The 21,508-nt window shown below is 48.3% G+C and overlaps 9 protein-coding genes across 9 annotated transcripts; 5 read left to right on the plus strand and 4 right to left on the minus strand.

Moving 5' to 3' along the window:
* Positions 1-76: 76 nt before the first annotated feature.
* On the minus strand, positions 77-5,210 carry PEX2_050370 (DNA-directed DNA polymerase zeta catalytic subunit REV3; the record flags this gene model as incomplete). Its single annotated transcript, XM_016742312.1, has 2 exons — positions 77-4,923; positions 4,976-5,210. 2 exons carry the CDS (start codon positions 5,208-5,210, stop codon positions 77-79), a joined length of 5,082 nt encoding a protein of 1,693 aa, XP_016597642.1.
* A 326-nt stretch (positions 5,211-5,536) lies between these two features.
* On the plus strand, positions 5,537-6,949 carry slu7 (mRNA splicing protein SLU7; the record flags this gene model as incomplete). The annotated part of the gene is made up of 1 exon (XM_016742313.1): positions 5,537-6,949. One exon carries the CDS (start codon positions 5,537-5,539, stop codon positions 6,947-6,949), a length of 1,413 nt encoding a protein of 470 aa, XP_016597643.1.
* A 272-nt stretch (positions 6,950-7,221) lies between these two features.
* Positions 7,222-8,080, plus strand: PEX2_050390 (60S ribosomal eL37 domain-containing protein; the record flags this gene model as incomplete). The annotated part of the gene is made up of 5 exons (XM_016742314.1): positions 7,222-7,227; positions 7,295-7,377; positions 7,455-7,609; positions 7,760-7,831; positions 7,941-8,080. The coding sequence occupies 5 exons, from the start codon at positions 7,222-7,224 to the stop codon at positions 8,078-8,080; spliced, it is 456 nt and encodes a 151-aa protein (XP_016597644.1).
* Positions 8,081-8,600: 520 nt separating this feature from the next.
* PEX2_050400 (uncharacterized protein) lies at positions 8,601-9,840 on the minus strand (the record flags this gene model as incomplete). Its single annotated transcript, XM_016742315.1, has 3 exons — positions 8,601-8,918; positions 8,993-9,460; positions 9,580-9,840. The coding sequence occupies 3 exons, from the start codon at positions 9,838-9,840 to the stop codon at positions 8,601-8,603; spliced, it is 1,047 nt and encodes a 348-aa protein (XP_016597645.1).
* Positions 9,841-10,845: 1,005 nt separating this feature from the next.
* PEX2_050410 (putative C6 transcription factor (Gal4)) lies at positions 10,846-13,195 on the plus strand (the record flags this gene model as incomplete). Its single annotated transcript, XM_016742316.1, has 5 exons — positions 10,846-10,867; positions 11,130-11,396; positions 11,463-12,142; positions 12,197-12,717; positions 12,778-13,195. The coding sequence occupies 5 exons, from the start codon at positions 10,846-10,848 to the stop codon at positions 13,193-13,195; spliced, it is 1,908 nt and encodes a 635-aa protein (XP_016597646.1).
* A 259-nt stretch (positions 13,196-13,454) lies between these two features.
* On the minus strand, positions 13,455-15,551 carry PEX2_050420 (sugar porter family MFS transporter; the record flags this gene model as incomplete). The annotated part of the gene is made up of 8 exons (XM_016742317.1): positions 13,455-13,604; positions 13,682-13,808; positions 13,866-13,962; positions 14,019-14,324; positions 14,383-14,473; positions 14,527-14,969; positions 15,022-15,418; positions 15,471-15,551. The coding sequence occupies 8 exons, from the start codon at positions 15,549-15,551 to the stop codon at positions 13,455-13,457; spliced, it is 1,692 nt and encodes a 563-aa protein (XP_016597647.1).
* Positions 15,552-16,600: 1,049 nt separating this feature from the next.
* Positions 16,601-17,468, plus strand: PEX2_050430 (DJ-1 domain, InhA-type; the record flags this gene model as incomplete). The annotated part of the gene is made up of 2 exons (XM_016742318.1): positions 16,601-17,132; positions 17,260-17,468. The coding sequence occupies 2 exons, from the start codon at positions 16,601-16,603 to the stop codon at positions 17,466-17,468; spliced, it is 741 nt and encodes a 246-aa protein (XP_016597648.1).
* A 997-nt stretch (positions 17,469-18,465) lies between these two features.
* PEX2_050440 (glutathione-independent formaldehyde dehydrogenase) lies at positions 18,466-20,162 on the minus strand (the record flags this gene model as incomplete). The annotated part of the gene is made up of 9 exons (XM_016742319.1): positions 18,466-18,796; positions 18,860-19,238; positions 19,311-19,325; positions 19,382-19,477; positions 19,537-19,566; positions 19,625-19,798; positions 19,850-19,893; positions 19,964-19,989; positions 20,043-20,162. 9 exons carry the CDS (start codon positions 20,160-20,162, stop codon positions 18,466-18,468), a joined length of 1,215 nt encoding a protein of 404 aa, XP_016597649.1.
* Positions 20,163-20,348: 186 nt separating this feature from the next.
* PEX2_050450 (YybH family protein) lies at positions 20,349-21,206 on the plus strand (the record flags this gene model as incomplete). The annotated part of the gene is made up of 2 exons (XM_016742320.1): positions 20,349-20,379; positions 20,788-21,206. 2 exons carry the CDS (start codon positions 20,349-20,351, stop codon positions 21,204-21,206), a joined length of 450 nt encoding a protein of 149 aa, XP_016597650.1.
* Between the last annotated feature and the right edge of the window lie 302 nt (positions 21,207-21,508).

The raw sequence follows: 21,508 nt of genomic DNA on the forward strand, positions 1-21,508 counted from the left end.
TAAACATCAACAGAGTCTGTGGGGGTATATCCAAGTGAAAACTCCAATTGCTTCAAAACACCGTGTATCCAAAAGGTTACCAATCCAATCCCTCATCCTCCTTCCGTTCCAACAATTCAACCACAGGCTCCAACACAGTCCTGGAGTGTCTCCAATTAGCAGCATCTCTAGTCCTCGAGTAGAAGATAGAGCAATCCAAACTATCACAGCTAACCTTATCACCAGGAGAAACACCCATACAAGAACGACAAATAGCTTCAAGATCAACGACTCTCTTTTCCGCCCTCTGCAGCCGCGAAACAACATCAAGCAACGTAATATGCGGCTTCTGCAGACAATCCCCACACACAGGAACAGCAGCATCAGACAATCTTGCCCGACAAACAACACACGAAGACGAGCGCATATAAGACTCAAGAGTCTTCCTACTAACCCCACCAGCACGAGAATTCGGCCTCGCCAGCGTCGACCCCTCAACCCGCCGAATCCGCTGCACCTTCGGCATCTCATCATACCACTGACGCACATTCGCACCAACAAGATTAAAAATCCTCTCTAGCGGCGGAATGATATTCTTCGTGATATAGTACTCCGCGTCAATCTCAAGCTGCGCATCATGCAGAAGCGTCTGCGGCGCAACACATCGATCAATAAGTCTCGACCCAGGAGCGCCGGTGACAACAACATACGGCACGCGCTCGCCGGTCTGTGGCTCAGAGCGCGGATCTTCCATCATGCGCTTGGTGCTTATCATCGCGCCGGCGGGTAGACTGCGCTCGGAGTATGTTCCCAGACGGACTTCGCGAGCGAAGCAGAAATCTTGAATGGAGATGCGTCCTTGCATGATCTTTGCGCATTGGCGCTGGAAGTAGGATTTCACTTGGGACAGGTCTGCGGTGCGGAAAAGGGTTTTTAGGGCTTTTTCTTCGATTTTTTGTTCGGCGGGTGTGCCGTCTCGACGGACGGTTTCAATGCCCTTTGCGTCGAATTCGGGCTCTTTTTGGTTGCGGTGCTCGTATTTGAAGCCTACGTAGCGTTTCTTCGCGAGGAGGATGCAGGGGTGGTAGACTTTTTCGAATTTTAGTTTGATCGGTCGTGGGTTCAGGTCTGTTACTGCTTGGGCGATTTCTTCGCCGATGTCGAAGGCTTGGTCGCGCGTGCGGCCTTTGAGGTAGACGAATAGACTGTCTGTATCACCGTAGACGACTTCAGCGCCCCAGCGTTCGATTGAGTGGATGAAGGCGATGGCCTTTTCGAGGGTTTCGCGTCCGGTCTGGACGATGCTGTCAGCGATCTCGGAACAGGGCATTCGTCCTGAGAATGAGGCGGATGTGTAGCCGTATGTGACGTTGGCAATCAGTTTTAGTGCCAGCTGTCTGTTGTTTAGAAGTCGCTGCAAGACCTTGTCGTCTTTGTCGGCTTTCATGCCGCTTTTGACCATCACGCGGGTTTCGAGAATCTCGGAAAGCATCTTGGCTAGTAGTGATTGACGTGCTTCCTGTTTCGCGTACATCATACCATTTGGTGCGATGTTGATCTTGTCTTTTAGTAACTCGAGTAGCCTGGGCTGTCGCTTGTAATCCATGAATCCCATCTTATCTCGTCCGCGCCAGTGCATTGCTCTGCCCAGGAAAGTTGAGTAGCAGTAGTTGTACGCGATCATGACACTTGGATACAGTGACTGGAAATCAAGCACTAGAAGTGGGCTAGTGTAAAAGTCACTTTGCGGTTCCATGACTAGGGGCAAGCATTCCAGTGCGTTCTGCTGTCCGACCTGCTTTCTGCTCGGTGAGACAAGCAGGAAGTTCTCTGGCTTCGCAATTCGGAACATCAGAGACTCGACTTTGAACTGGGATCCTCGGGAAATCACTGAGGCAAAGTCAATGCCCAGCAATCTCGCCTGCTCGCTTGTCCTCGGTGCCAATTCATTGGCCTCGAGAAGTTCTAGATTCATTTGCACGCGAGAGGTGAAATATTCCACGACTTTCAGGAGATTGCGAGGCTTGCCACTTTGGTGCCATTGCGTCAGGTCTTTGGGCGAATAGTGAGGAATTCGGCGATGCAAGACATGGAAGACGACATTCTCCATAGTATACTGTAGTAGGTTCAGCTCGCCTTTCATAGCGCGCCAGATATTGAACATGTGTCGCCCAGTGATACGAATAGACGAGGAGTGGTTGAAACCCCATGAATCTGCCTCTTTTCCAAATCGTCCATTGGATTGAGATTTGGTCCTTGAAAGCTCCTCGCAGATGTCAAAGTCGTACTTCTTGCGCGCTCGCTCAATCACATATCCCCAGGAAGCGTTGTGGACCTCGTAGCCCGCGATAATGTCCGGATCGTAGTACCGGACAATATCTATGAGTCGGTTTATCAGGTCCAGTTCCGTAGGCTCACACTCGACATCAATAGTTAATGCCTTGGAGATTTTGGATTCCGGCCTCTGGCCTTCGCCATGGTAAACCATTCCAACATGGACTCCGGGAAGATGGCTATTGACCTCAACATCCTCATCCTCGGATTGGATGCACCAGAACAAGGAAGTGATCTCGTCCTCTTCGGGGTTAGGCATGAGGGTTCCGCGCGTGTTCACATGCACTTCTAAGCTCATTGTGCTCATGTGTTGAGCTTGGTGTTCCACGCTAGTGGATACTCCATTCAGTGAATATTTGAAGCCATGTGCGTCCTTCTGTGTGGGGCCCTCGATCTGCGAGAGAAAGTCTGGTTTCGTTTCAGCAGTTATGGTTTGGGCTACTTTTTTGTTAGACTCTTGCGAGGCTTGTAAATCTTCAAACCATTGTATTACTTCCGCCCGGCTTGGTGGAACAGGTGCAAACTCCCAGACCCTGGCGGTACACCCTTCTCGGAGGTGCTGATCGATTTTTTCTTGCTGATCTCGGTCGTGTGCTGTTGGCATCTGCTCACCAAACATTGCAGGTGCCTCTGCCGTTGGGTCAAAATCGGGTAGATAGTGGATGGTGTTGCTCTCTAGCCGAAATTCTCTGCCGCCATATTCTCTTGGTCGTTCAGGCACATCCGTCTCATCACTGTAAAATGCTTTCTGGTATACAACCGAGGGGCGCCCATGTTCATGTATTGTCGCACTGACTTCGCTGGAAGTTGGGCTGGCAAATTTGAAGCAACGTAATGATGTGTTTGGTGTAAAATTGAATGACTGATGAATGTTTTTCATGGTCTCGGCGAGATGTGGATCAAGATAGGATAGGCCCGTCACTGTTGCGGACGAATGTAGGTCTGAGGAACTCTGAGTTTTGCCTGACAATTCCGCGACATATCCGGAAGGGAAGGAACTCGAGAAGGGCTGGGATGACTCGGTGTCTTTTCTTGGAGGATTTGTCTCATCTTGGCTATAGCGCAAAATGGTCAGAGGATCATTGGGGTCCTTGACTACCGGGAATTTCAAGCCTCCGGTGTAACTATGCGCCTTTGGGCGGACTGTCTTCTGCGAGGAAGATGATTTTGGCTCTGACGACGGATTTTCCGCGTGCACATCCAATTTGCTATCAAAAGAGACATTTTTTTGCTTGCCCTCTTGCTGCTGCTTCAGCGTGTGGGGTATTTCCAATGGCCCGTCAGACAAGCCGTGTCCGGCCATATGTCTAGGTCTTTTGAGAGGTGAATCGTGGGAATCGAGAGTTTCGAAGTGTTGTCTTTTAGGGGCTACACTTTTGCTTTGATTCTGGTCTCTGGACCTTTTTTCTTGGGCTACAGAATTCCCTTCCTTGTAGACACCATGCGTAGTTGCTTCTGGGTTGTTGATTCCCGCAGGTGCAGCCACATCTGAAAAGGGCATTTCATCAAAGACCTCATCGTAAAAGCTCTCCCCTAAGGGGTCCTGTCTTGTTTCAGACTCCTGTTCGGTTCTCCCTCCCGATGAGTCCCCTCCTTGATCAGAATCTGAGTAATACTGTCCGTCAGCTTGAGAGGACAAAGCGAGATCCTCATCAACCGAAATTTCGGGTGGGTCTTGCTCGGCTGATTCGTGGGAGCGGCTACTATCAAAAGTCAAAGTGCTGATTTTGTCAGGAAAGAAGTCCTGAACACTATCCAGCGCAGTCTTGACGTTTTTGGCATGATCATCGGTATCCAAGAATGTCCCAAATGTCGTGTCTTTGTTGTGATCCTCGTCTTTCTCGTTAGCAGCAAGCTGAGATGCCATCTCACGAAATTCTTCCTCGTGTATCCAACCACCTCTCGACTGATTTCTCGGATCCGCAGACATTGAAACCAATTCCTCGGGTCCAAAAGGAGTGCTTCCGGGATCAGTGATCCCCATCCTCTTTTTGCGTCTGCGAGTTTCGTCCTGCCACAACCCAGCCATGCTAGGAACAAGGCGCTCATTAACCGCGACAGGTTTCAAAAGCTCGGTGAAATCCTGGTGTAAAGGCCGTTCCTTTACATCAAGACGGTTCAGGATATCTTGAACACAGACATCAACCTCCAGCGCGCAATTGCTCTGTTTCTGTAATGCAGGGTGATCAAGTATGCTCTCGGGTGGGATTGAACGATCGTGCCAGCGATGGGCTAGATTGCTTAGCTCGAAATACTCAGGTACCGGTGCTCTGAACTTGACTTGACTGCAGCTCATAGTTGCACACCCGTACAAATTGTAGTCACACATCCATTGCGGAATGTATTGCACATGTGCCTCATAGGGTTGAAGCGGACGTTTCATTACAGCTCCCTGGTGCAGAAGATCGACTAGGCGAGTTGTATGGAAGGGGTTCAAAAGGTAAATTTTGAAGAAGAACCGCCATCCGACATGGTATCCGTAGAACGGGACTCCTTTCACCAAGGTGATGTGCGCCACAAACGCTGTCCTCCGGTCATACGCATTTCGGCGAAAGCTGACCGCCAGAGCGTGATCGATTGAGAGATGAAGGGTTCGGATTGCCGAATTTACTACAATTTTGGTAAGTCGACACATCAAATCTTGAATGCGACTATCACTAACCATCTTCTGGGGCTAAGGACCCGTTGTATTCGATGTAGAGGTATGGAAACGCGCCATGGACATGTACGCAAACTCTCTGGCCTGTCTCGGTGGCTCCAAATATTCGAATTACAGGCACCTTGGGCTTGAAATCTTTTTCTGAGACCTCATCACGAAAAGGTAGTGGAGGATCCAACTCCGACGCGGTCGCCTGGTAATGATCGATACAGTTGAGACGCACACGGAATGACTCCATCGCTCTGGTGTGTGGCGACCAGAAGCCACAGCAACATTGCGAAGGATAAATGGTTCACGCACCGCTTATCGCAAGTGTGTCCTTTTTGGCATCTCAGTAAGGATAGTTGAGAAAACGCGACCAAGGTATGTCTATGACAACGCGAGATAACGCCTAGTCACGTGTTTAATATCGATTCTCCACCCGTCAAGCACGGGCCTATCGCAACTTCACTCATCTTTCATCTTACAACAGGAGAGAGCTACAGGTGGCTCGATCTACTTCATCGCTTGCTTGCCTTTCATACCTACTCAAAACTCACCCCTTCCCCATCGAATCAACCCGTCATGTCACGCAAACCCGCGGATGTGGCGTCAAAAACGCCCAACGAGTACATTCCATCCTTCATCTCCAAAAAGCCGTTCTACGTCGATGATGAGACAAACAACGATTACCTGGAGCATCAACGTCTCCAGAAGGCCATTCCTGACCAGTCAAAATGGTATGATCGAGGAAAGCGTGCGGGTCCAGCAGCCACCAAATACCGCAAAGGCGCATGTGAAAATTGCGGCGCGATGACACACAAAACCAAAGAGTGTCTGAGTCGACCCCGAAAGCATGGTGCCAAATGGACTGGAAAAGATATTCAAGCAGATGAACTTGTTCAGAAGGTCGATATGGGGTGGGACGCCAAAAGAGATCGGTGGAACGGCTATGATGCCACCGAATATCGCCAGGTCGTCGAGGAATACGAAGAGATGGAGGCCATCAAACGAATGGCGAAGGATGATTCAAATCTCAAAAAACTTCAAGCCGGTGAAGATGGCGATGAAGCCCCCGATTCAGATATCCGGTACGCCGAAGAATCCGATATGGGACGACAACAGAGTACCGCAACCCGCAACCTACGTATTCGAGAAGACACCGCCAAATACTTGCTTAACTTGGATCTTGATTCCGCCAAATACGACCCAAAAACACGCCGAATGGTGGACATGGGCGCGCAGGATGATCAGGCTGCTGCACTTGTCGCAGAGGAGAATTTCGTCCGTGCTTCGGGCGATGCTGCGGAGTTCGAGAAAGCCCAGCAATATGCATGGGAGTCACAAGAAAAGGGTCTCCCTCAATTACATATTCAAGCCAATCCGACATCTGGAGAAGTTCTCCGAAAGAAGGAGATGGTTGATAATGAAGCTAAGCGTGAGGCGCATCGCAAAGCTCTCCTGGATAAATATGGTGGCGGAGAGCACTCAAAGCCAAGTGCTCTGCGAGAGACTATGGTCGTTGAAAACGAGCGATTCATTGAATATGACGAGAGCGGTGCCATCAAGGGCGCGCCCAAGAACGCAACCAAGTCCAAGTACCCGGAAGACGTGATGGTCAATAATCATGCTTCGGTCTTCGGCAGCTGGTGGTACCAATTCAAATGGGGATACGCATGCTGCTATTCCACTGTGAAGAACAGCTACTGTACAGGGGAAGATGGAAAGAAGGCCTTTGAGGAAGAAGGCAACATGTTGCTGATGGCTGGGGCAGCCGACGACAATGAAGATGTTTCCGAGAACGCTGAAAATGCGGATCTCTCTCACGAGTCTGAACAAGCCGACGGCAAGGATCAAGGGCAGGACTCAAGTGCTAATGGTAAAAAGCGGACGCTGGAGGAATTGAAGTCAGGTATCACAGAGGAGGAATATGAGTCATACAAGCGGAGCCGGTTGGCTGCCGATGATCCTATGGCGAACTTCATAGGGAAAGATTGATTCTGATGATGTTCTCCATATACTACTTGCATGGGCGTTCGGATGTACTAAAATACCCTCTTGATGTGCTGTTTAAACAGTGAACAAATGCACAACCCAATAATTCGTGTTTATACCTCTTTCTCGTGTAGTGCTAAAATTCTGCCTCGAATAATACGCATCAACAAAGTAGAATCAATGAATCAATGATATCTACAACTCCGTAATTGGTTGGCTTTCCAAGATGAACAAGTGTCACGTGACTTTTCATCGGCACGGACCATCTAGCTCCAATGAGGGTTAGTCGATCACGGGATCTAGACAAGCCCTGATGGGTCCACGTGATTGACTAACGCACTCGCTTAGAGCACAATCGCCAGATCTTGGGCAAGTTTTGAGACGCTTAGCGACGACGACCCGACAACCAGCCCCTTCAACGGAATTGCCAGGTACGTCCGCATGCCGGTCCCTTCACCATTGCTCACTTCGTCCCCGTCATTTTACTAACATATATCCTCGTCCACAGTTCCATAATTCAAGATGAGTACGTCCGATGTCGAAACATCGCACCGCGATCCTCCGCACCGTCGAATAACTTCAAACTAACAACCGCCACAGCTAAGGGTACCTCCAGCTTCGGAAAGCGCCACAACAAGACGCACACTCTGTGCCGTCGTTGTGGTACGTATTACACCTATTTTTCACGATTCCACCCATCCGACCCGCAGTCGCAAATTTCTACATCGAAAGACGGAATTAGCGATTACGGCGAAGACAACCACACAACCTAGCAAGGATAAGGGCTAACCGGTGATATCTACGACTCTACAGGCAAGCGGTCTTTCCACATCCAGAAGTCGACTTGTGCCAACTGCGGCTACCCTGCTGCCAAGACCCGCAAGTGTACGCAAATACCCCTCCCGAGAAATTGGTGATATGAATGGTGGCCATTGTTTTGGAAATTGGGCACCAAGTCGAGAACTTTGGCTTACATAGATTTTTTCACGAACAGACAACTGGAGCGAGAAGGCTAAGCGCCGCAAGACCACCGGCTCCGGCCGCATGCGCTCCCTGCGCGATGTCCACCGCCGCTTCCTCAACGGCTTCCAGACCGGTACCCCCAAGGGTGCTCGTGGCCCCGTCACCAACTAGATTCCCTTTTTCGTCCGCTCGGCGTCGCGTTTTCGGTATCGGAGAGGCTGGAATAGGAATGAGGGGAGGGATCCTGGCATGACATGAATTAGCATTACGGGATAGCATTACTCGAAATGCAATGGCAGTTCCGGACTCTTATCGCTTTCCCGTGGAGTTGGTGTGTGTGCAACTGTCGATCACGTTGGTTCTCTTTGCCACGCCAAGGATGACAAAGTAGAACTTGCGAGACGATGGGAAAAGTTTCGTTGAGGGGCTCTTTTCTACGGAAAAGAGCTGGATTTAAAAAAACCCTGGGAAAGCGTGAATGAATTTCCTTTTTTCGTTTATGGCTGGCGAATATCCCATGTCATGACAGATACAATGTGAAGACTCTTCCTACCATTTCATGGTCTGTTCTACTCAGTACGAGGCTCTTCGATTGAAAGACACAGAGACTTGAATTGGACATGATTCAATGACTGTTCCTGATAAGCTCGTGGCTCTCGTGAACGTCTTACCCATAGTATACAGCCTAGGCTCATGATTCCCCACGACCAAACACCGTGACACCGCCATCCCGTTGGATGAAGTACAACGCCTCCCGCTCCTCCAGGGCCTCTTCTTCACTCGTGTTCAGTCCACCACCTCGGCTGATTCTCAGTACCCCGCTCACATCTTTTGCGGCTCCAGTGTCCAAAGTGCGGAGCTGCATGACCGATCGAGCCCGGTGCGCCAGCCCAATAACAAGTGCAGCATGTTCCGTCTCTAGTGGCGTAGCCAACTCCCCTCCCGAGGTAGATGCATTGTGTATTAATGGGGCATCCGTAGCTAACGTCAAAACCGTAGCATGTGCATGCTGTCGAACAAATAGTCAGCCTTGCCGTAACCGTAAACCTTGATTTTGCCTATCGGGGAGTGATAAGGCCTTACCTGTTGTAGCGCTGTGATCCACTCCGACATCTCTGTTGCTCCAATTCCCATAGTTGGACCTGTCGCAGCAAGGAGCAGGTCAGGCTGGTCTATAATGAGGAGAAGCTCATCACCATCCTCCATTGAACTCTTTTGCTGTTCAATCACTGATAGGATATCTTTCTCCAGCGCGTCGAGGGAGGCGAGACCACGACCAGAGAAATGGAGCTTCTTTGCAATCCCAGGTTCAGCCTGCTTCGAGGTCACATTTCCTCTCGCTCCTGCGGCTATTGGCCCTGCCGGGTGTGGTGATCTTCCAGGTACAGCACCAGGTGGAGACCTCATTGGGAGCGTTGTGCGTGGACTACTTCCCAAACCAGCCGGTGAGATACTGGGAGTGGCTGTAGCTTGTGGTGCGTAGAACAGCTCAGACAGGCCATCTATGAATGCAAATTGTTGCTTATCTGCTAGACGTGCAAGGTCAAGGCCCTATCAAGCTAGTTAATAATGTCGATCAAAGTATGTATCAATACATGAATAATATAAGAAATTGAACGCAGATGCAGGTTCCAAATTCAAATGCCACTCATTCCGCTGACTGGACTTACCAATCGCTTTGCCTCAGTCCTCCAGAACTCATAACTCCGCATGAAGCTCACCAGTACCACTTTCTTCTTAATGCCATTGTGCAGCTCGTCTGAACCAAATGCCGCATTAGGGCTTGGTGAGCTCAGCGCAGCATGAAGGAATCTCAGGACCAGCCAGTTTGAAGTCGCCCCAAGGATAGAAGAGACTAGTGTCAAAGATGAATCGGGCAGATTTGATACATATGAAGCGAGGAGGGGCGGTAGTGGGGGTTGAGAGGGCATGATTGCGCCTAGATTCAGATATCGATGATGCCCTTCGTTCCTGGCAAGTGATAGTTGAACTAGGCTGAAAATCACTCTTTCCTTTTCAATGATTGAGTCTTTGTTTGGAAGTGTTGCTACTGATCGAGTCGTGGAGATGATGTCGAGAAAAAATGTCTCCGGCTTGTGATTGGCCCCGCGGGTATCCAGTCATGCCAAGACATAGCATATCGAGATGATGTTGCTTGCAGTTTGATTTCTCTTGCTGTTTCTCGGTATATTTTTTCTTGGGTATAGAGATAATACAATGTTCAATCTATATTTGGCTCTCCGGCTGTTTCCTTTGTAATATCTCTGGCTTAACTTTTCCTAGAACGATATGTGCGTGCGATATATATAGTTCGAGTTATACACTACCCGCTCAATGTAACATCATGTACCTGAAATCTTGGTTGATGCAGTTCCTATTAGTCAAAGTACAAGAAAAACTACGTCGGATATTTGAAACAACATACAATACAGTCAAAAGAGCTGTGATCAAAATCACAAATGTTTCTGCCTGAGGCATCAATATGAGTTTTCTGCACTTATCACCTGACCGTTTTCCCCACCATCGAGGGGAATGATGGATGCATCTTATCCATCGCATTGCAAGAGGCTGTGCTCTAGCGCCGATCGTGAGTACAATTTCCATTCTAGAGATCACTTCCACACCGCCATGTGTATACGCATCCCAGCCCTACCGTGCTCATGTGCTATACATGATACCCGATGTGGGGGTCTGGCTGTGAAGCATTTTCTGCTTAATATATCAAATGCATTAACTAACTGTTTATACAGATGACTGCCGTTGTATGGCATGATCATAGCGGATTGGATACAAGATACGAGACATCCAACTTACCTCGATAAAGATGGCTAGCACTCGTGATTCCCATTCATTTGCTGTATGTATTGATCGGCCTGCATGATAGCTGAGGTATAAAATGCCAGAGTTGAAGTCTGACTGTTCAAATAGTGCGACGAATGCCGCTTGCGCAAGTCAAGAGTAAGTGTTTTCTTGTGTTGAATACCTGCATGTCTCGGCCCAATTAACCCGAGTATTTATAGTGCTCGAAAGAACGACCAGTTTGTCTGCAATGCCGACAGCTGAACAAAGAATGTATATACAGCCCCAAAGTCAGCAGAAGTCCTCTGACTCGGCAGTAAGTGACTAGAACCGAAAAAGTTTGTATTGAAAGACCAAGACTGACTTGACCACTTCAGACACTTAACCTATGTTGAAGATCGCCTACACTCATTTGAAACAGCCTTAGGAAGACTTTTCCCAGGTGGTGATCTGGATGCTACACTCCGTTCTCTTTTGCAAAACCCAGAGGTCCCAAGGGCCCCCTCATCCAAGTCCTCTTCCAGGCACTCAACCCCCAAGCATGAACCAGAACGGGCTGAACCAGCACCGGAAGCTCTCCCACAGCAAGCGGATGGCTTTGACTGGGCTGAAAAAGAAATCACGCTTGGCGATTTGACAGACGGCATGGCTGCACTGTCTATTAAGCCCGAAGGAGCTGGCTACTTTGGTTAGTTCCTTCAATATCCCTTGTGGACTATGCTTTACATTTTCCAAACTGACACATAAATTACAGGAGCGTCTTCAAGTGTCGTACCATTACGAGCTCTTTTTGATCATGGATTTGACCTGAATATACCTGTTCGTTCGGCAAGGTCAGGAGGCGTGCCTCTTAAAGCACAGCTTCTAGAAAGTGCCCCATCTGGGCTGATTGAACAAGCATTCATCGACGCTTTCTTCCTCAATTATCACACCAGCTATCCATTTATCCACGAGCCTACCTTCCGGATGCAGTTTAATGACCCATCTCTACGCCCGCATGGTAATGCCTGGCATATCCTCTTAAACACGATATTAGCTCTTGGAGCCTGGTGTATCGGCGATGACAGCTCAGACCTGGATATCACATTCTACCAAGAAGCCAGAGGATACTTGCAGCAGGCATCTGTGTTTGAGACTGGAAATTTGACATTAGTCCAAGGACTATTGTTACTGAGCAACTATGCACAGAAACGAAACAAACCCAACACCGGATGGAATTATCTTGGTCTAGCAGTTCGAATGGCCATGAGCCTGGGTCTTCACAAAGAGTTCCCTGGCTGGAAGATCAGTCTCTTACAAAGAGAAATCCGCAGAAGATTGTGGTGGGGAGTTTTCATCTTCGACAGCGGTGCAGCCAAAACCTTCGGAAGACCGATCCTTCTCCCAGAGGACAGTGTCATGGATGCGAAGCAGGTTCGAAATATCCACGAAGAGGTATTTGCAACCAACATGGAACATAAATAAGCACCTATAACTAACACATTACAGGCTTTAACTCCCACGACAACAACTTTGCCGGCCGAATCGCCCGGCCCAACCATCTACTCCGGCTTAATTGCCCAGGCCAGCTTCCATCTCCTTACCAACAGCGTCTACCAACGCCTCATCTCAAGCCCCAGCCTCACGCCAGAAGACACACTGAACCTGCAAAAACCCATCGAAGAATGGTACAACGGTCTTCCATCCTACCTCCAACACCCACAGTTACCTCTCTCTATGCAGCCAACCCATCCAGACCCGGACTCTCTCGCACTCGTGCGCAACCGCCTGCTATGGCGAAACTGGAACCTCACCATTCTGATCTACAGACCAATCCTACTCCGCTGGGCCGCTAGACGCTGGGCCCCACTTAGCGGCAGCGGTCCAGGCACCGCGGATGCAGGGTCTGAAGATCCCTTCGAGACAGAGTGTCGATTGCGCTGTCTCCAGAACGCACGCTTGACCATCTCCTCCATCTCGGAGTACATGGCGAACTATATGTGCACCAGACTGGGGGCATGGTATATGCTGTATGTATTACCCTATACCTAATACTCCACCAGAACAACATCTAACATAATCAAAAATAGCTACTTCCTCTTCCAAGCAGGCTTGATCCCGATAGTCTTCTTAATGACCGACCCCTCAAACCCAGAAGCCGCCTCCTGGCTCCAGGACATCGAAACCACAAAATCCCTCCTAACCCACCCCTCCCTCGGAACAAACCGCTTTGCAACCCGCTGTTTCGAAGTCATCAACCGACTCCTCGGCCCACCTACGCACTCTGTGCCACAGGGACTTCCAACGGACGGAGACCTGCTCGACCCCCAGCAACATCAGCACCACCAAATGGCCCCGCAACAGCTGCCTAACATGATGCCGTTCCCCGAGCAGCTTTTCAGTGACCCCGGATTCGGTGGAAGTCTGTTCCCAGTCGAGCAGCACTTGCAAATGAATACGGGTGGTATGGACTTTTCTGAATGGGTGAATTTCCCAGCGGCAGAATGATGGATTTAGTTTTGATATTGATTTTTTTCCTTCTGTTTCTGTATGTATCTTGCATTGTAGGATGGGTATCATGGGAAAATGGAAATTAGGAATTTCTTTGGAAATAGTCGCATAAGTATGGGTATTAGCGAATACTTGAAATGCATGATTTTGACAGTTGGATTTGATATAGAGTGTTACATCCTATGTCAAGAATAACCTATTACTCACGCCTAATATTCTCATTGCGCCATGCGTTGTTTGTATGGCACGTTGGCGTTCATGCATGTTCCTCATGCGAATTGACCGGCTTGATAAGATCATCTTCTTCAATCGGTGTTCCGCGCAACTCGGCTTCAATGTGTTTGATGCGTTTCTTTTCTTCGTGAGCGGCCGTGTCACCGAAAATGAGGTCCATATCTTCGAGTGTCTGTTGAAAAATAGTTAGCATGGTCAATCTTAGATAGACAACAGGTCCATGCTGGAACAAATGGTTGCGGAACGTACCTTCCCACGGGTTTCAGGAATGCAAAAGAAGGTGAAAGCAAACGCAAGAAGACAGAAGGCGGCGAAAAAGATGTATGTGCCCCAGGTGATGGACTCGAGCATATCAGGTGTGACAAGGCCAATAATACTGCAAGGAGTTATTAGAATCGAATCGAATGTTTTAACTAGGAATGCTGTCACTTACAAGTTGCACATCCATGTTGCCGAGGTTGTGATGGAAATAGCCTTGGATCTGATCGAGAGGTTGAAGATTTCCGAAGGAAGAACCCAACCGATGGGGGCTGATATTGAAAGTTGTTAGTTGGTGCCGAGAAAGAGGTATAAGGCATGATCTTACCGAAGGAATATGAGAAGTTGATGTCGTAAATGTAGATAAAGGCAATACCAGCCCAACCGGCGGATTTATTGCTCACTAGTGATGAACCGAAGCCACCCAAGATGCCGCCGACAATGACCAGCGAGATACAAGTTCCTGCGGCGCCTGCCATGAGTAGAGGTCGACGACCGACTTTGTCAATGAAGAAGAGCGCGGGGAGGGTGCTAAGACAGTTGACGATGCCGTAAACACCAGTAGCAAGAAGGGAGGTGGTATTTCCATCTAGGCCGAGCTGGGCGAAGATTGTAGGTGCGTAGTAGATCATGGCTATATGAATTAGATACTGCTATGGATGGAGAAGGGTATAGTCGGAAACGTGACATACCATTACAACCCATAAACTGCTGGAAGAACATTACAATGCAGCCAATAGCCAACCGTTTGAAGCGGGACCATGTTGTGAAGAAGGATATGTACTTTGAAAATGTGTTAGTGAGATTGAAGTATAAGCGGGGAATTGGTAACAAACCTGAGCAACGTGCAACTTGTATCCGGACAGGTTAGGGAAATTATCCCTTGCAAAGGAGTTTTCCAACATGATAGAGGCCTTGATTTCAAGGTACTCGTTGAGGAGAACGGGACTATCGCGATCCTGACGACGCAGTCTTGAGAGCGCGTGCAGCGAATCGTCATCGCGCTCCTTCATCAATAACCAACGGGGCGAATCTGGGAAGAACAACATTCCAACACCGAGGATAACAGCTGGAACAATCTGCAGGGCAAGGGGAAGACGCCATGACACCTCGGATTGCCCAGTGCAACCACCAGCAGGAACATCATGGTAAGGGTCGAAGACAGGCTTTGAAATTGTACCACCGGAGTATGGGATATCAGGAGCGCATCGGGTGCCACCGATGTAGTTCGTTCCATAGTCGATCCAGTAGCTGAACAAGATTCCAAGAGTAACGGATACTAAACGCAAATTAGTCGATGTGCCATATTTCAACTCTCGAGAACAACTTACATTGCTGCAGAACGACCAGTCCTCCACGAATCTCTGGAATAGAAACTTCAGAAATATACAGAGGCACTACCATGGTCAGTTGACCAACAGCCAAACCCGCAATAGCTCGGCCGGCGAACAACATTGGGATATTCATAGCAGCGCACTGGATGACGGAACCAATGACGAAGACCACTACAGCCAGATTGATGGACATCTTCCGGCCAAATCGATCGGCGATAGGTCCATTGATCAAGGAGCCAGCCCAAGCTGCAAGCAACAGTGTTGACACGAACCACCCCTTGAAACCACTTTCAGAAAAGACACGAGGGTATCGAGCTCCAAAGGACTCCATAGTGATAACACCGCTAATAACACCTTGATCATAGCCAAATAACAGACCACCCAGGGTCGAGAACTGTGCTAAGGTCAATGGATGAACGACATATCATGCAAGAGTAGGCACTTACCGATGCCACACCACAGAGAAAGGGATTCTGCAGGACAAGCGCAAAGCCGCCCTTCGGGGCGCTATCCACAACAGTAGCCATGATACACCAGTGTTTTCTGATCCGACGAGATGGGATATGGCCCCTGTTCACTAGGCTTTATATAGATGCTTTACAAGCCAAGTACTGCAACTGCACTCTGCCGTTCAGGAACACAGTGCTCCGTCTGGGGTATAGATGAAAGAGGAACACAGTACTCCGAAAGCTCAGAGCAAGGCACAAGGGACATGGTCTGATAGAATGAAAATCAACGGAGTAGTCTACTCCGCACCAACTGAAAACTGAAAATGGGAGAAAAGGAGGGGAAGGCCGAAACTGGGGCAAAGCCTTTCCCCGACTTTGGTGGGCCGACTGGAGGTTGGTGAGTTTGATATTGCGGGGAAACCCTGTCAAAGAGTCTACAGATATTTCTACTTCTTGAAGTGAATAAAACTCGGAAAAAGATATCAACACTTATTTATATCTACTTATATATTATATTAACAAAAGTATTTCTCATCATCAACATAAATCGAAATAAAATCCAAAGCCCTACAGAAATTCGGCAGCGCCATCCCGAAGCCCCCCCAAGCCCGGTGGGGAACGGCCTCAGGTGGGAATTCTTGTCTTTTCGGGTTCGGGTTTATTCCGATATATCACGAAAACCGGGTTTTTAGTTTCAATATCATTAGAAAGCTGCAATATTGGATATTGTGATTGAATTGTTCTGTTTAAATCATTGGAATAGATCACAAGATGACTCATTATGAGCGAATACCTCAATCGGGACCATTGCAACGGTGATTTTCAACTCTGTGCTGCCCATGTGAAACCCATCTTCGCCGTCAAAAACAACTCAACTTGCGCGATTATGCGCAGATTTGCTAGGGAATCGCCAAGGCCCGTGCAATTCCATCCCGCCCAGTGACAAAGACCAGCAGCCGGGCCTCTAGACGCACGTCAGCTGCTGGATAGTGGTTTCTCAAGAGATATCAGGTGCAGAAAATTGGCATATGACCTTCCCAGCGCAATGTGATAAATCCCCGCTCTGCTGGAGTCAAACTTCCAGATCGCAAAGTTCAAGATCTCAACCTTACCTTCCACCCATAACCATGACCTCACCCCTCCGCATCGGCGTCCTCCTCGTAGGAACCGTCCAACTCCTCGACCTATCAGCCGTCGACCTCCTCTACATGACAACCCCAGAATACCTCCAAGAATGCTCCCTCCCGCAGCCACTAGTGGACCTAGGCCGGGCCTGCGAGATTCACTACATTGCACACAGCGGACCAAATACAACAGTCAACACGACCTCGCAGATGTCTATACAACTAACCGACTCGCTTACAGACTCTGCCGTTTCTCCAGGAAAACTAGACATCGTGCTAATCCCCGGGCCACCGCCCATAGCCATGCCGCCTGCAGAAGAATACCTCGACTTCGTGCGAGCGCATTTCGCAGCTGGCACGCCGATCCTGAGTATCTGCACCGGGGCTTTCATTATCGGGTACTCTGGGATTGTGAAGGGTCGAGAAGTTACCGCGCCGCGATTGTTGATTCCTGAGATGAAGAGGAGGTTTCCCGAGGCGAAGCTTTGGGATGATTCGGTTAGGGTTGCTAGGGATGGGAATTTGTGGACTAGTGGTATGTTTTTTTTCTTCTCTTTTTTCTTCTCTTTTTTCTTCTCTTTTTTCTTCTTCTTTTCTTTTTTTGGGGGATCTGAGTTTAGTTTAAGTTGGATGCGAATATGCACGCTGAAACTCGCTTGTAGGCGGAATTACAAACGGACATGATCTGGTCGTTGGATACCTGCGTGGACATTACCCTGCCGCTTTAGTGAACACGATCCTCGTCGCTGCGGACATCCCGTCTCGTCCAGCGGCATATGCTAGTTCTGCGACGGGTGATACTATCTATGTGCTGTGGCAGGTTATTAGGGCGATTCCGAATGCAGTGACTCGGTTGTTTAGGGGGAAGTGATTGGTGCTTCTATGCTTCGAGAAGAAGTGTCATAAGATTCGACCGACGTCATCCCGAGGAATCTCCATACGTTAAAATTAAATTCGACGATCAAGTGCTTTTTTATTTTTTTGGAAAATATAATAAAATTCAAATTTTATTACGGAGTACAAAGTACGAAGTACCTACGGAGTACTTTATTGCAATTTTTTTTAATGAAATGATATCCAATCAAAAAAAAGCCCGAGTCCTGCAGTGTTTCAGGGCTACAAGGAACATAGGTACCCATCAAGCCATCTATCCGAATTGAGCGAGAAGAACAATAACAAAACACCAAGATTCTCCCACATGTACCAGTCTTCAAAATGTAAAAGGGATTGAAATCGAACAGGTTGACAAAACGGCTTTCATGCCCTGAGTGTTGCCATAATCAATTCCATTGGAAAGAATGCTGGGATGCATCACGCCACTATCAGTGTAGCGGTGTCGAGAAAGAGAGTGATGCCCGAATATTAAAAGACAGGGATGAGAATCCTCTTAACAGCAAGCCCTTATGCCGAGGGCTGCCAAGGACTCCACTTGGTAGACGAAAAAGTCGACACCTCTATTCCAAGGTCTAGACCGGCGATACTCCTTGCTTGAACACCGGACGTTAATGAATGTCCGACGGAGTGGGCTTGAAGCGTTGAAGTAGCTAGTCGATCATTATTTCTTCTTGCATGAGTTTATTTTGTGATATAATAACGAAAAGTGGAAGCTTTTTCCGGCTTGATATCCGGAATCAAGAAAGCGGGAAAGTCAGGGAGGAACATGGATGTTTTCGGAGTTTTATAGAGAGCTGGAAACGAGGTCTGGATTTGAATCTCTAGCTATTTCGAATTGCTGTTGTAGTGAGTGAGAAAAAAACCAAGAATCGAAGCTAGAGAAGAGGTAATATGAGTGGTTTCATCATAGTTTGATGAAGTATCAATGCGTACTTTTCCCCTCGGAGCTGACATATGATATGATCTCCCACCGATTAAAAGCCCCCATTCGGGTGAATAATCACTTTTGTATACCCATCTTCACGCTTATCAAATTTCTCATACGCCACCACCACACCGTCAAGGCCGATCTCGTGAGAGATGACAAAGCTAGGTTTCGCCTTCCCAGCAATGATCATATCCCGGAGGTATCGATCATATGCCTTAACATTGCACTGACCAGTGCTGAGAGACAGACCCTGCAACAAATTAGCAAGGTTGACGGCCTCGATGCATGTCAGCAAATCACTTGCCTTCTCAAAGAGCTTTCCGAAACTAAGACTAATCATGCCATTGGCGGAGGCCGTATCAGCTGCACCGGGGTCGCTAGCAAAGGGCCATGTTAATAAATGATTTGCCATATCGAGTGTTTATAATGAGGCCGCGTACCTGGGGACGTAGAGCCCGGGAATCCCCATTCCCCCGCATGCGCGCGTTACACGAATCATGTTTTCAAGAATGATATTCGCCTTTTCGGAAGAGCCACTAGAGTCGACAGCCTGGTAACCGACGGCGTCGACTGACCGGTCTACCTCTCCACCATTGTGACTGATAATTTCATCGACGGGATCACCCTTGGTAAAGTCGATCGGGATACAGCCGAACTTTTGGGCAGCTGCTAGTCTCTCGGGGACACGGTCAACCACGTAGATGTTGGAGGCGCCGCGTAAAGAGGCCGAATAAGCGGCCATCAAACCAACAGGGCCTGCACCAAAGACAGCGATGCTTTCACCTGACCGGAATCCGGAAATTTCAACACCGTGCCAGCCTATAAATTATCACTAGTGTTAGATGACAGCTATTACCTTGATTTGCGGGACAATGACAGTAGGATCCGTACCGGTGGGGAAAATATCTACGCAGGTTAGCTCATCTAAAATTTGTTATAGTAAAGAGGCGTAGACGTTTTACCTGCGAGAAGAACGAAGTCGGCTTCGTGTTCTTTACCCGGGGGCAATTTTAGAGCATTGAAGTCTGCAAAAGGAACGCGAATGTACTGAGCTTGGCCTTCACACTCAATCAGGTTAATATAATTCCCATTCCTCAGACTCCCTGAAAACGCATACCTCCACGATAAGGCCCCATAGCGACGTAGCCTGTGTGATGTTAGCCAAAAAAAAGACAACCCACACCGTTGAATGATGCATAACTCACCATACGCGCCACCAGCGAATCCGGGGTTGACGCCCGTACAGAATGCCGTCTTTCCTTCTTCGCAATTGCGACACCGACCATCAGCAACGTTAAACGGCATCACGACACGGTCTCCCTTCTTCAACGATATCACTCCTTCACCTAGTTCCTCGACGATTCCCATATTCTCGTGGCCTTTGATTGATTTAGCGCTGGAATCACTCCATACTTTCACTCGAATCTTACCGAAGGTAATGCCTGGCTCTGCGGCAGTTCTGCCTTCATACATGCTGTGGAGATACGGTTAGTTTCAATTGCACCAATTCATCGTGCCTTCCCGCTCTTTTCCCCAAGACTTACTGCAAGTCTGAGCCGCAGATTGCAGCCTTCATTCTCTGTTAGTTCGGACTTTTCTCAGTGGAGTCTATCCATCGCTCACCGTTGTAACTTTCACGATGACATCGTCTGGATGCTCTAATTTAGGCTTCTCAACTTCCTCCACTCGGACTTGGTATGGCCCGATATAGTTCAGTGCCTTCATAGTAGTGGCCGTTGCCATTGTAAGTCCCTGGAATGACTAGTAGGTAAGTGCGCGACTTGTGTGTGGTATGGACAGTGAAGGCCAACGGGGTATTTGAGTGCATTGGTCATAGGATTGCCGAATGAATGCCTGGATTACGAAGAAAGTCCATCACCACTCTTGAATTGTAAAACATGATGCCAATACAAACCCCTACCACAACCAATGAATGGCTTGGTGCATGAGCTGGCAACGGGTAATGGCGTGCGAGGCAAATCGTCCTTTCTCTGCTTCCAGAAGTGGGGTGTAGCGGTTACCGAAACTGCTCTATAACATAAATAACATAAATATTGTTTATCAACGTGAGATGGGGTTAAATCCCGCACTCTCTCACCTCCAGCATCGCGTTTCCGCTCGCAATATTGACCCCCACCTAGCTGAGCGGAGACCCCCATCTACGGACAAGAGCACCATATAGAAGACCGGGTTTCACAATATCAAGACCGAGCCAATAATTCCCACTTGAAACCCTCCGGTTATCTCCGAATTGTATAATAGGAGCAGGAAAACCTCAGAGCCTTTTTTTATTTTGAATAAAATCAACAGTGGGTTCACCCCGAACAATAGTACGACCATATGCACACGAAAGGCTAAAAACTTATAGTGTCATCACCTGACGCCGAAGCGATCTCCACTGTTCTTCACGCCTACGGAGCCGCTCTAAAAGCCCGAAATGTGGAGGAAGTACTGGCCCTTTACACGACCGATGGAGTGATTATGCCGCCGCACTTCCCGGCGAGTGCGGGCATCGACTCTCTACGCGCATCGTATACGCGGATTTTCTCAACGATTGAGCTGGTTATAACTTTCCAAATCGAGGAAATTGTTTTGATGTCTCCAGAGTGGGGGTTCGCTAGGACGACGGCGGAGGGCACGAAGACGATACTTGCGCTGAATGAGTCGGAGCCACATGCGAATCAGGAATTGTTTATTATGAAGAAGGAGAATGGGAAGTGGTTGATTGCTAGATATGCATTCTCGACTATGAAACCGCTGGTTCAGAATGGGATTCAGAGGAGTTGAAAAATATTCTTTAAATGGAATTTCGTTTATTAACGGAATGAGTTGACATTGTTATCTGTCAGTTCTTTCAAATAAAAGAATGCAGTTTATTCAAGATACCAAGTACAGAAAGGGGAAGAGAAAAGGAAAAGATTTATGACCTATAGAACGAAGTGAGTCCTCTCAGCTAAGAAATTTAGAACTAAGTTTATTATCAATTAGCTTGAGAAAGAGATAAAGTACTTGCTATAAGCTTAAGATTCGTAAGGGAGGTGTCTAAAATGAAGAAGCCAAATACATAGATATGGTTCAATAGTAATGCA

This window comes from Penicillium expansum, assembly GCF_000769745.1.
Source record: "Penicillium expansum strain MD-8 chromosome Unknown contig166, whole genome shotgun sequence".
Lineage (NCBI taxonomy): Eukaryota > Fungi > Ascomycota > Eurotiomycetes > Eurotiales > Aspergillaceae > Penicillium > Penicillium expansum.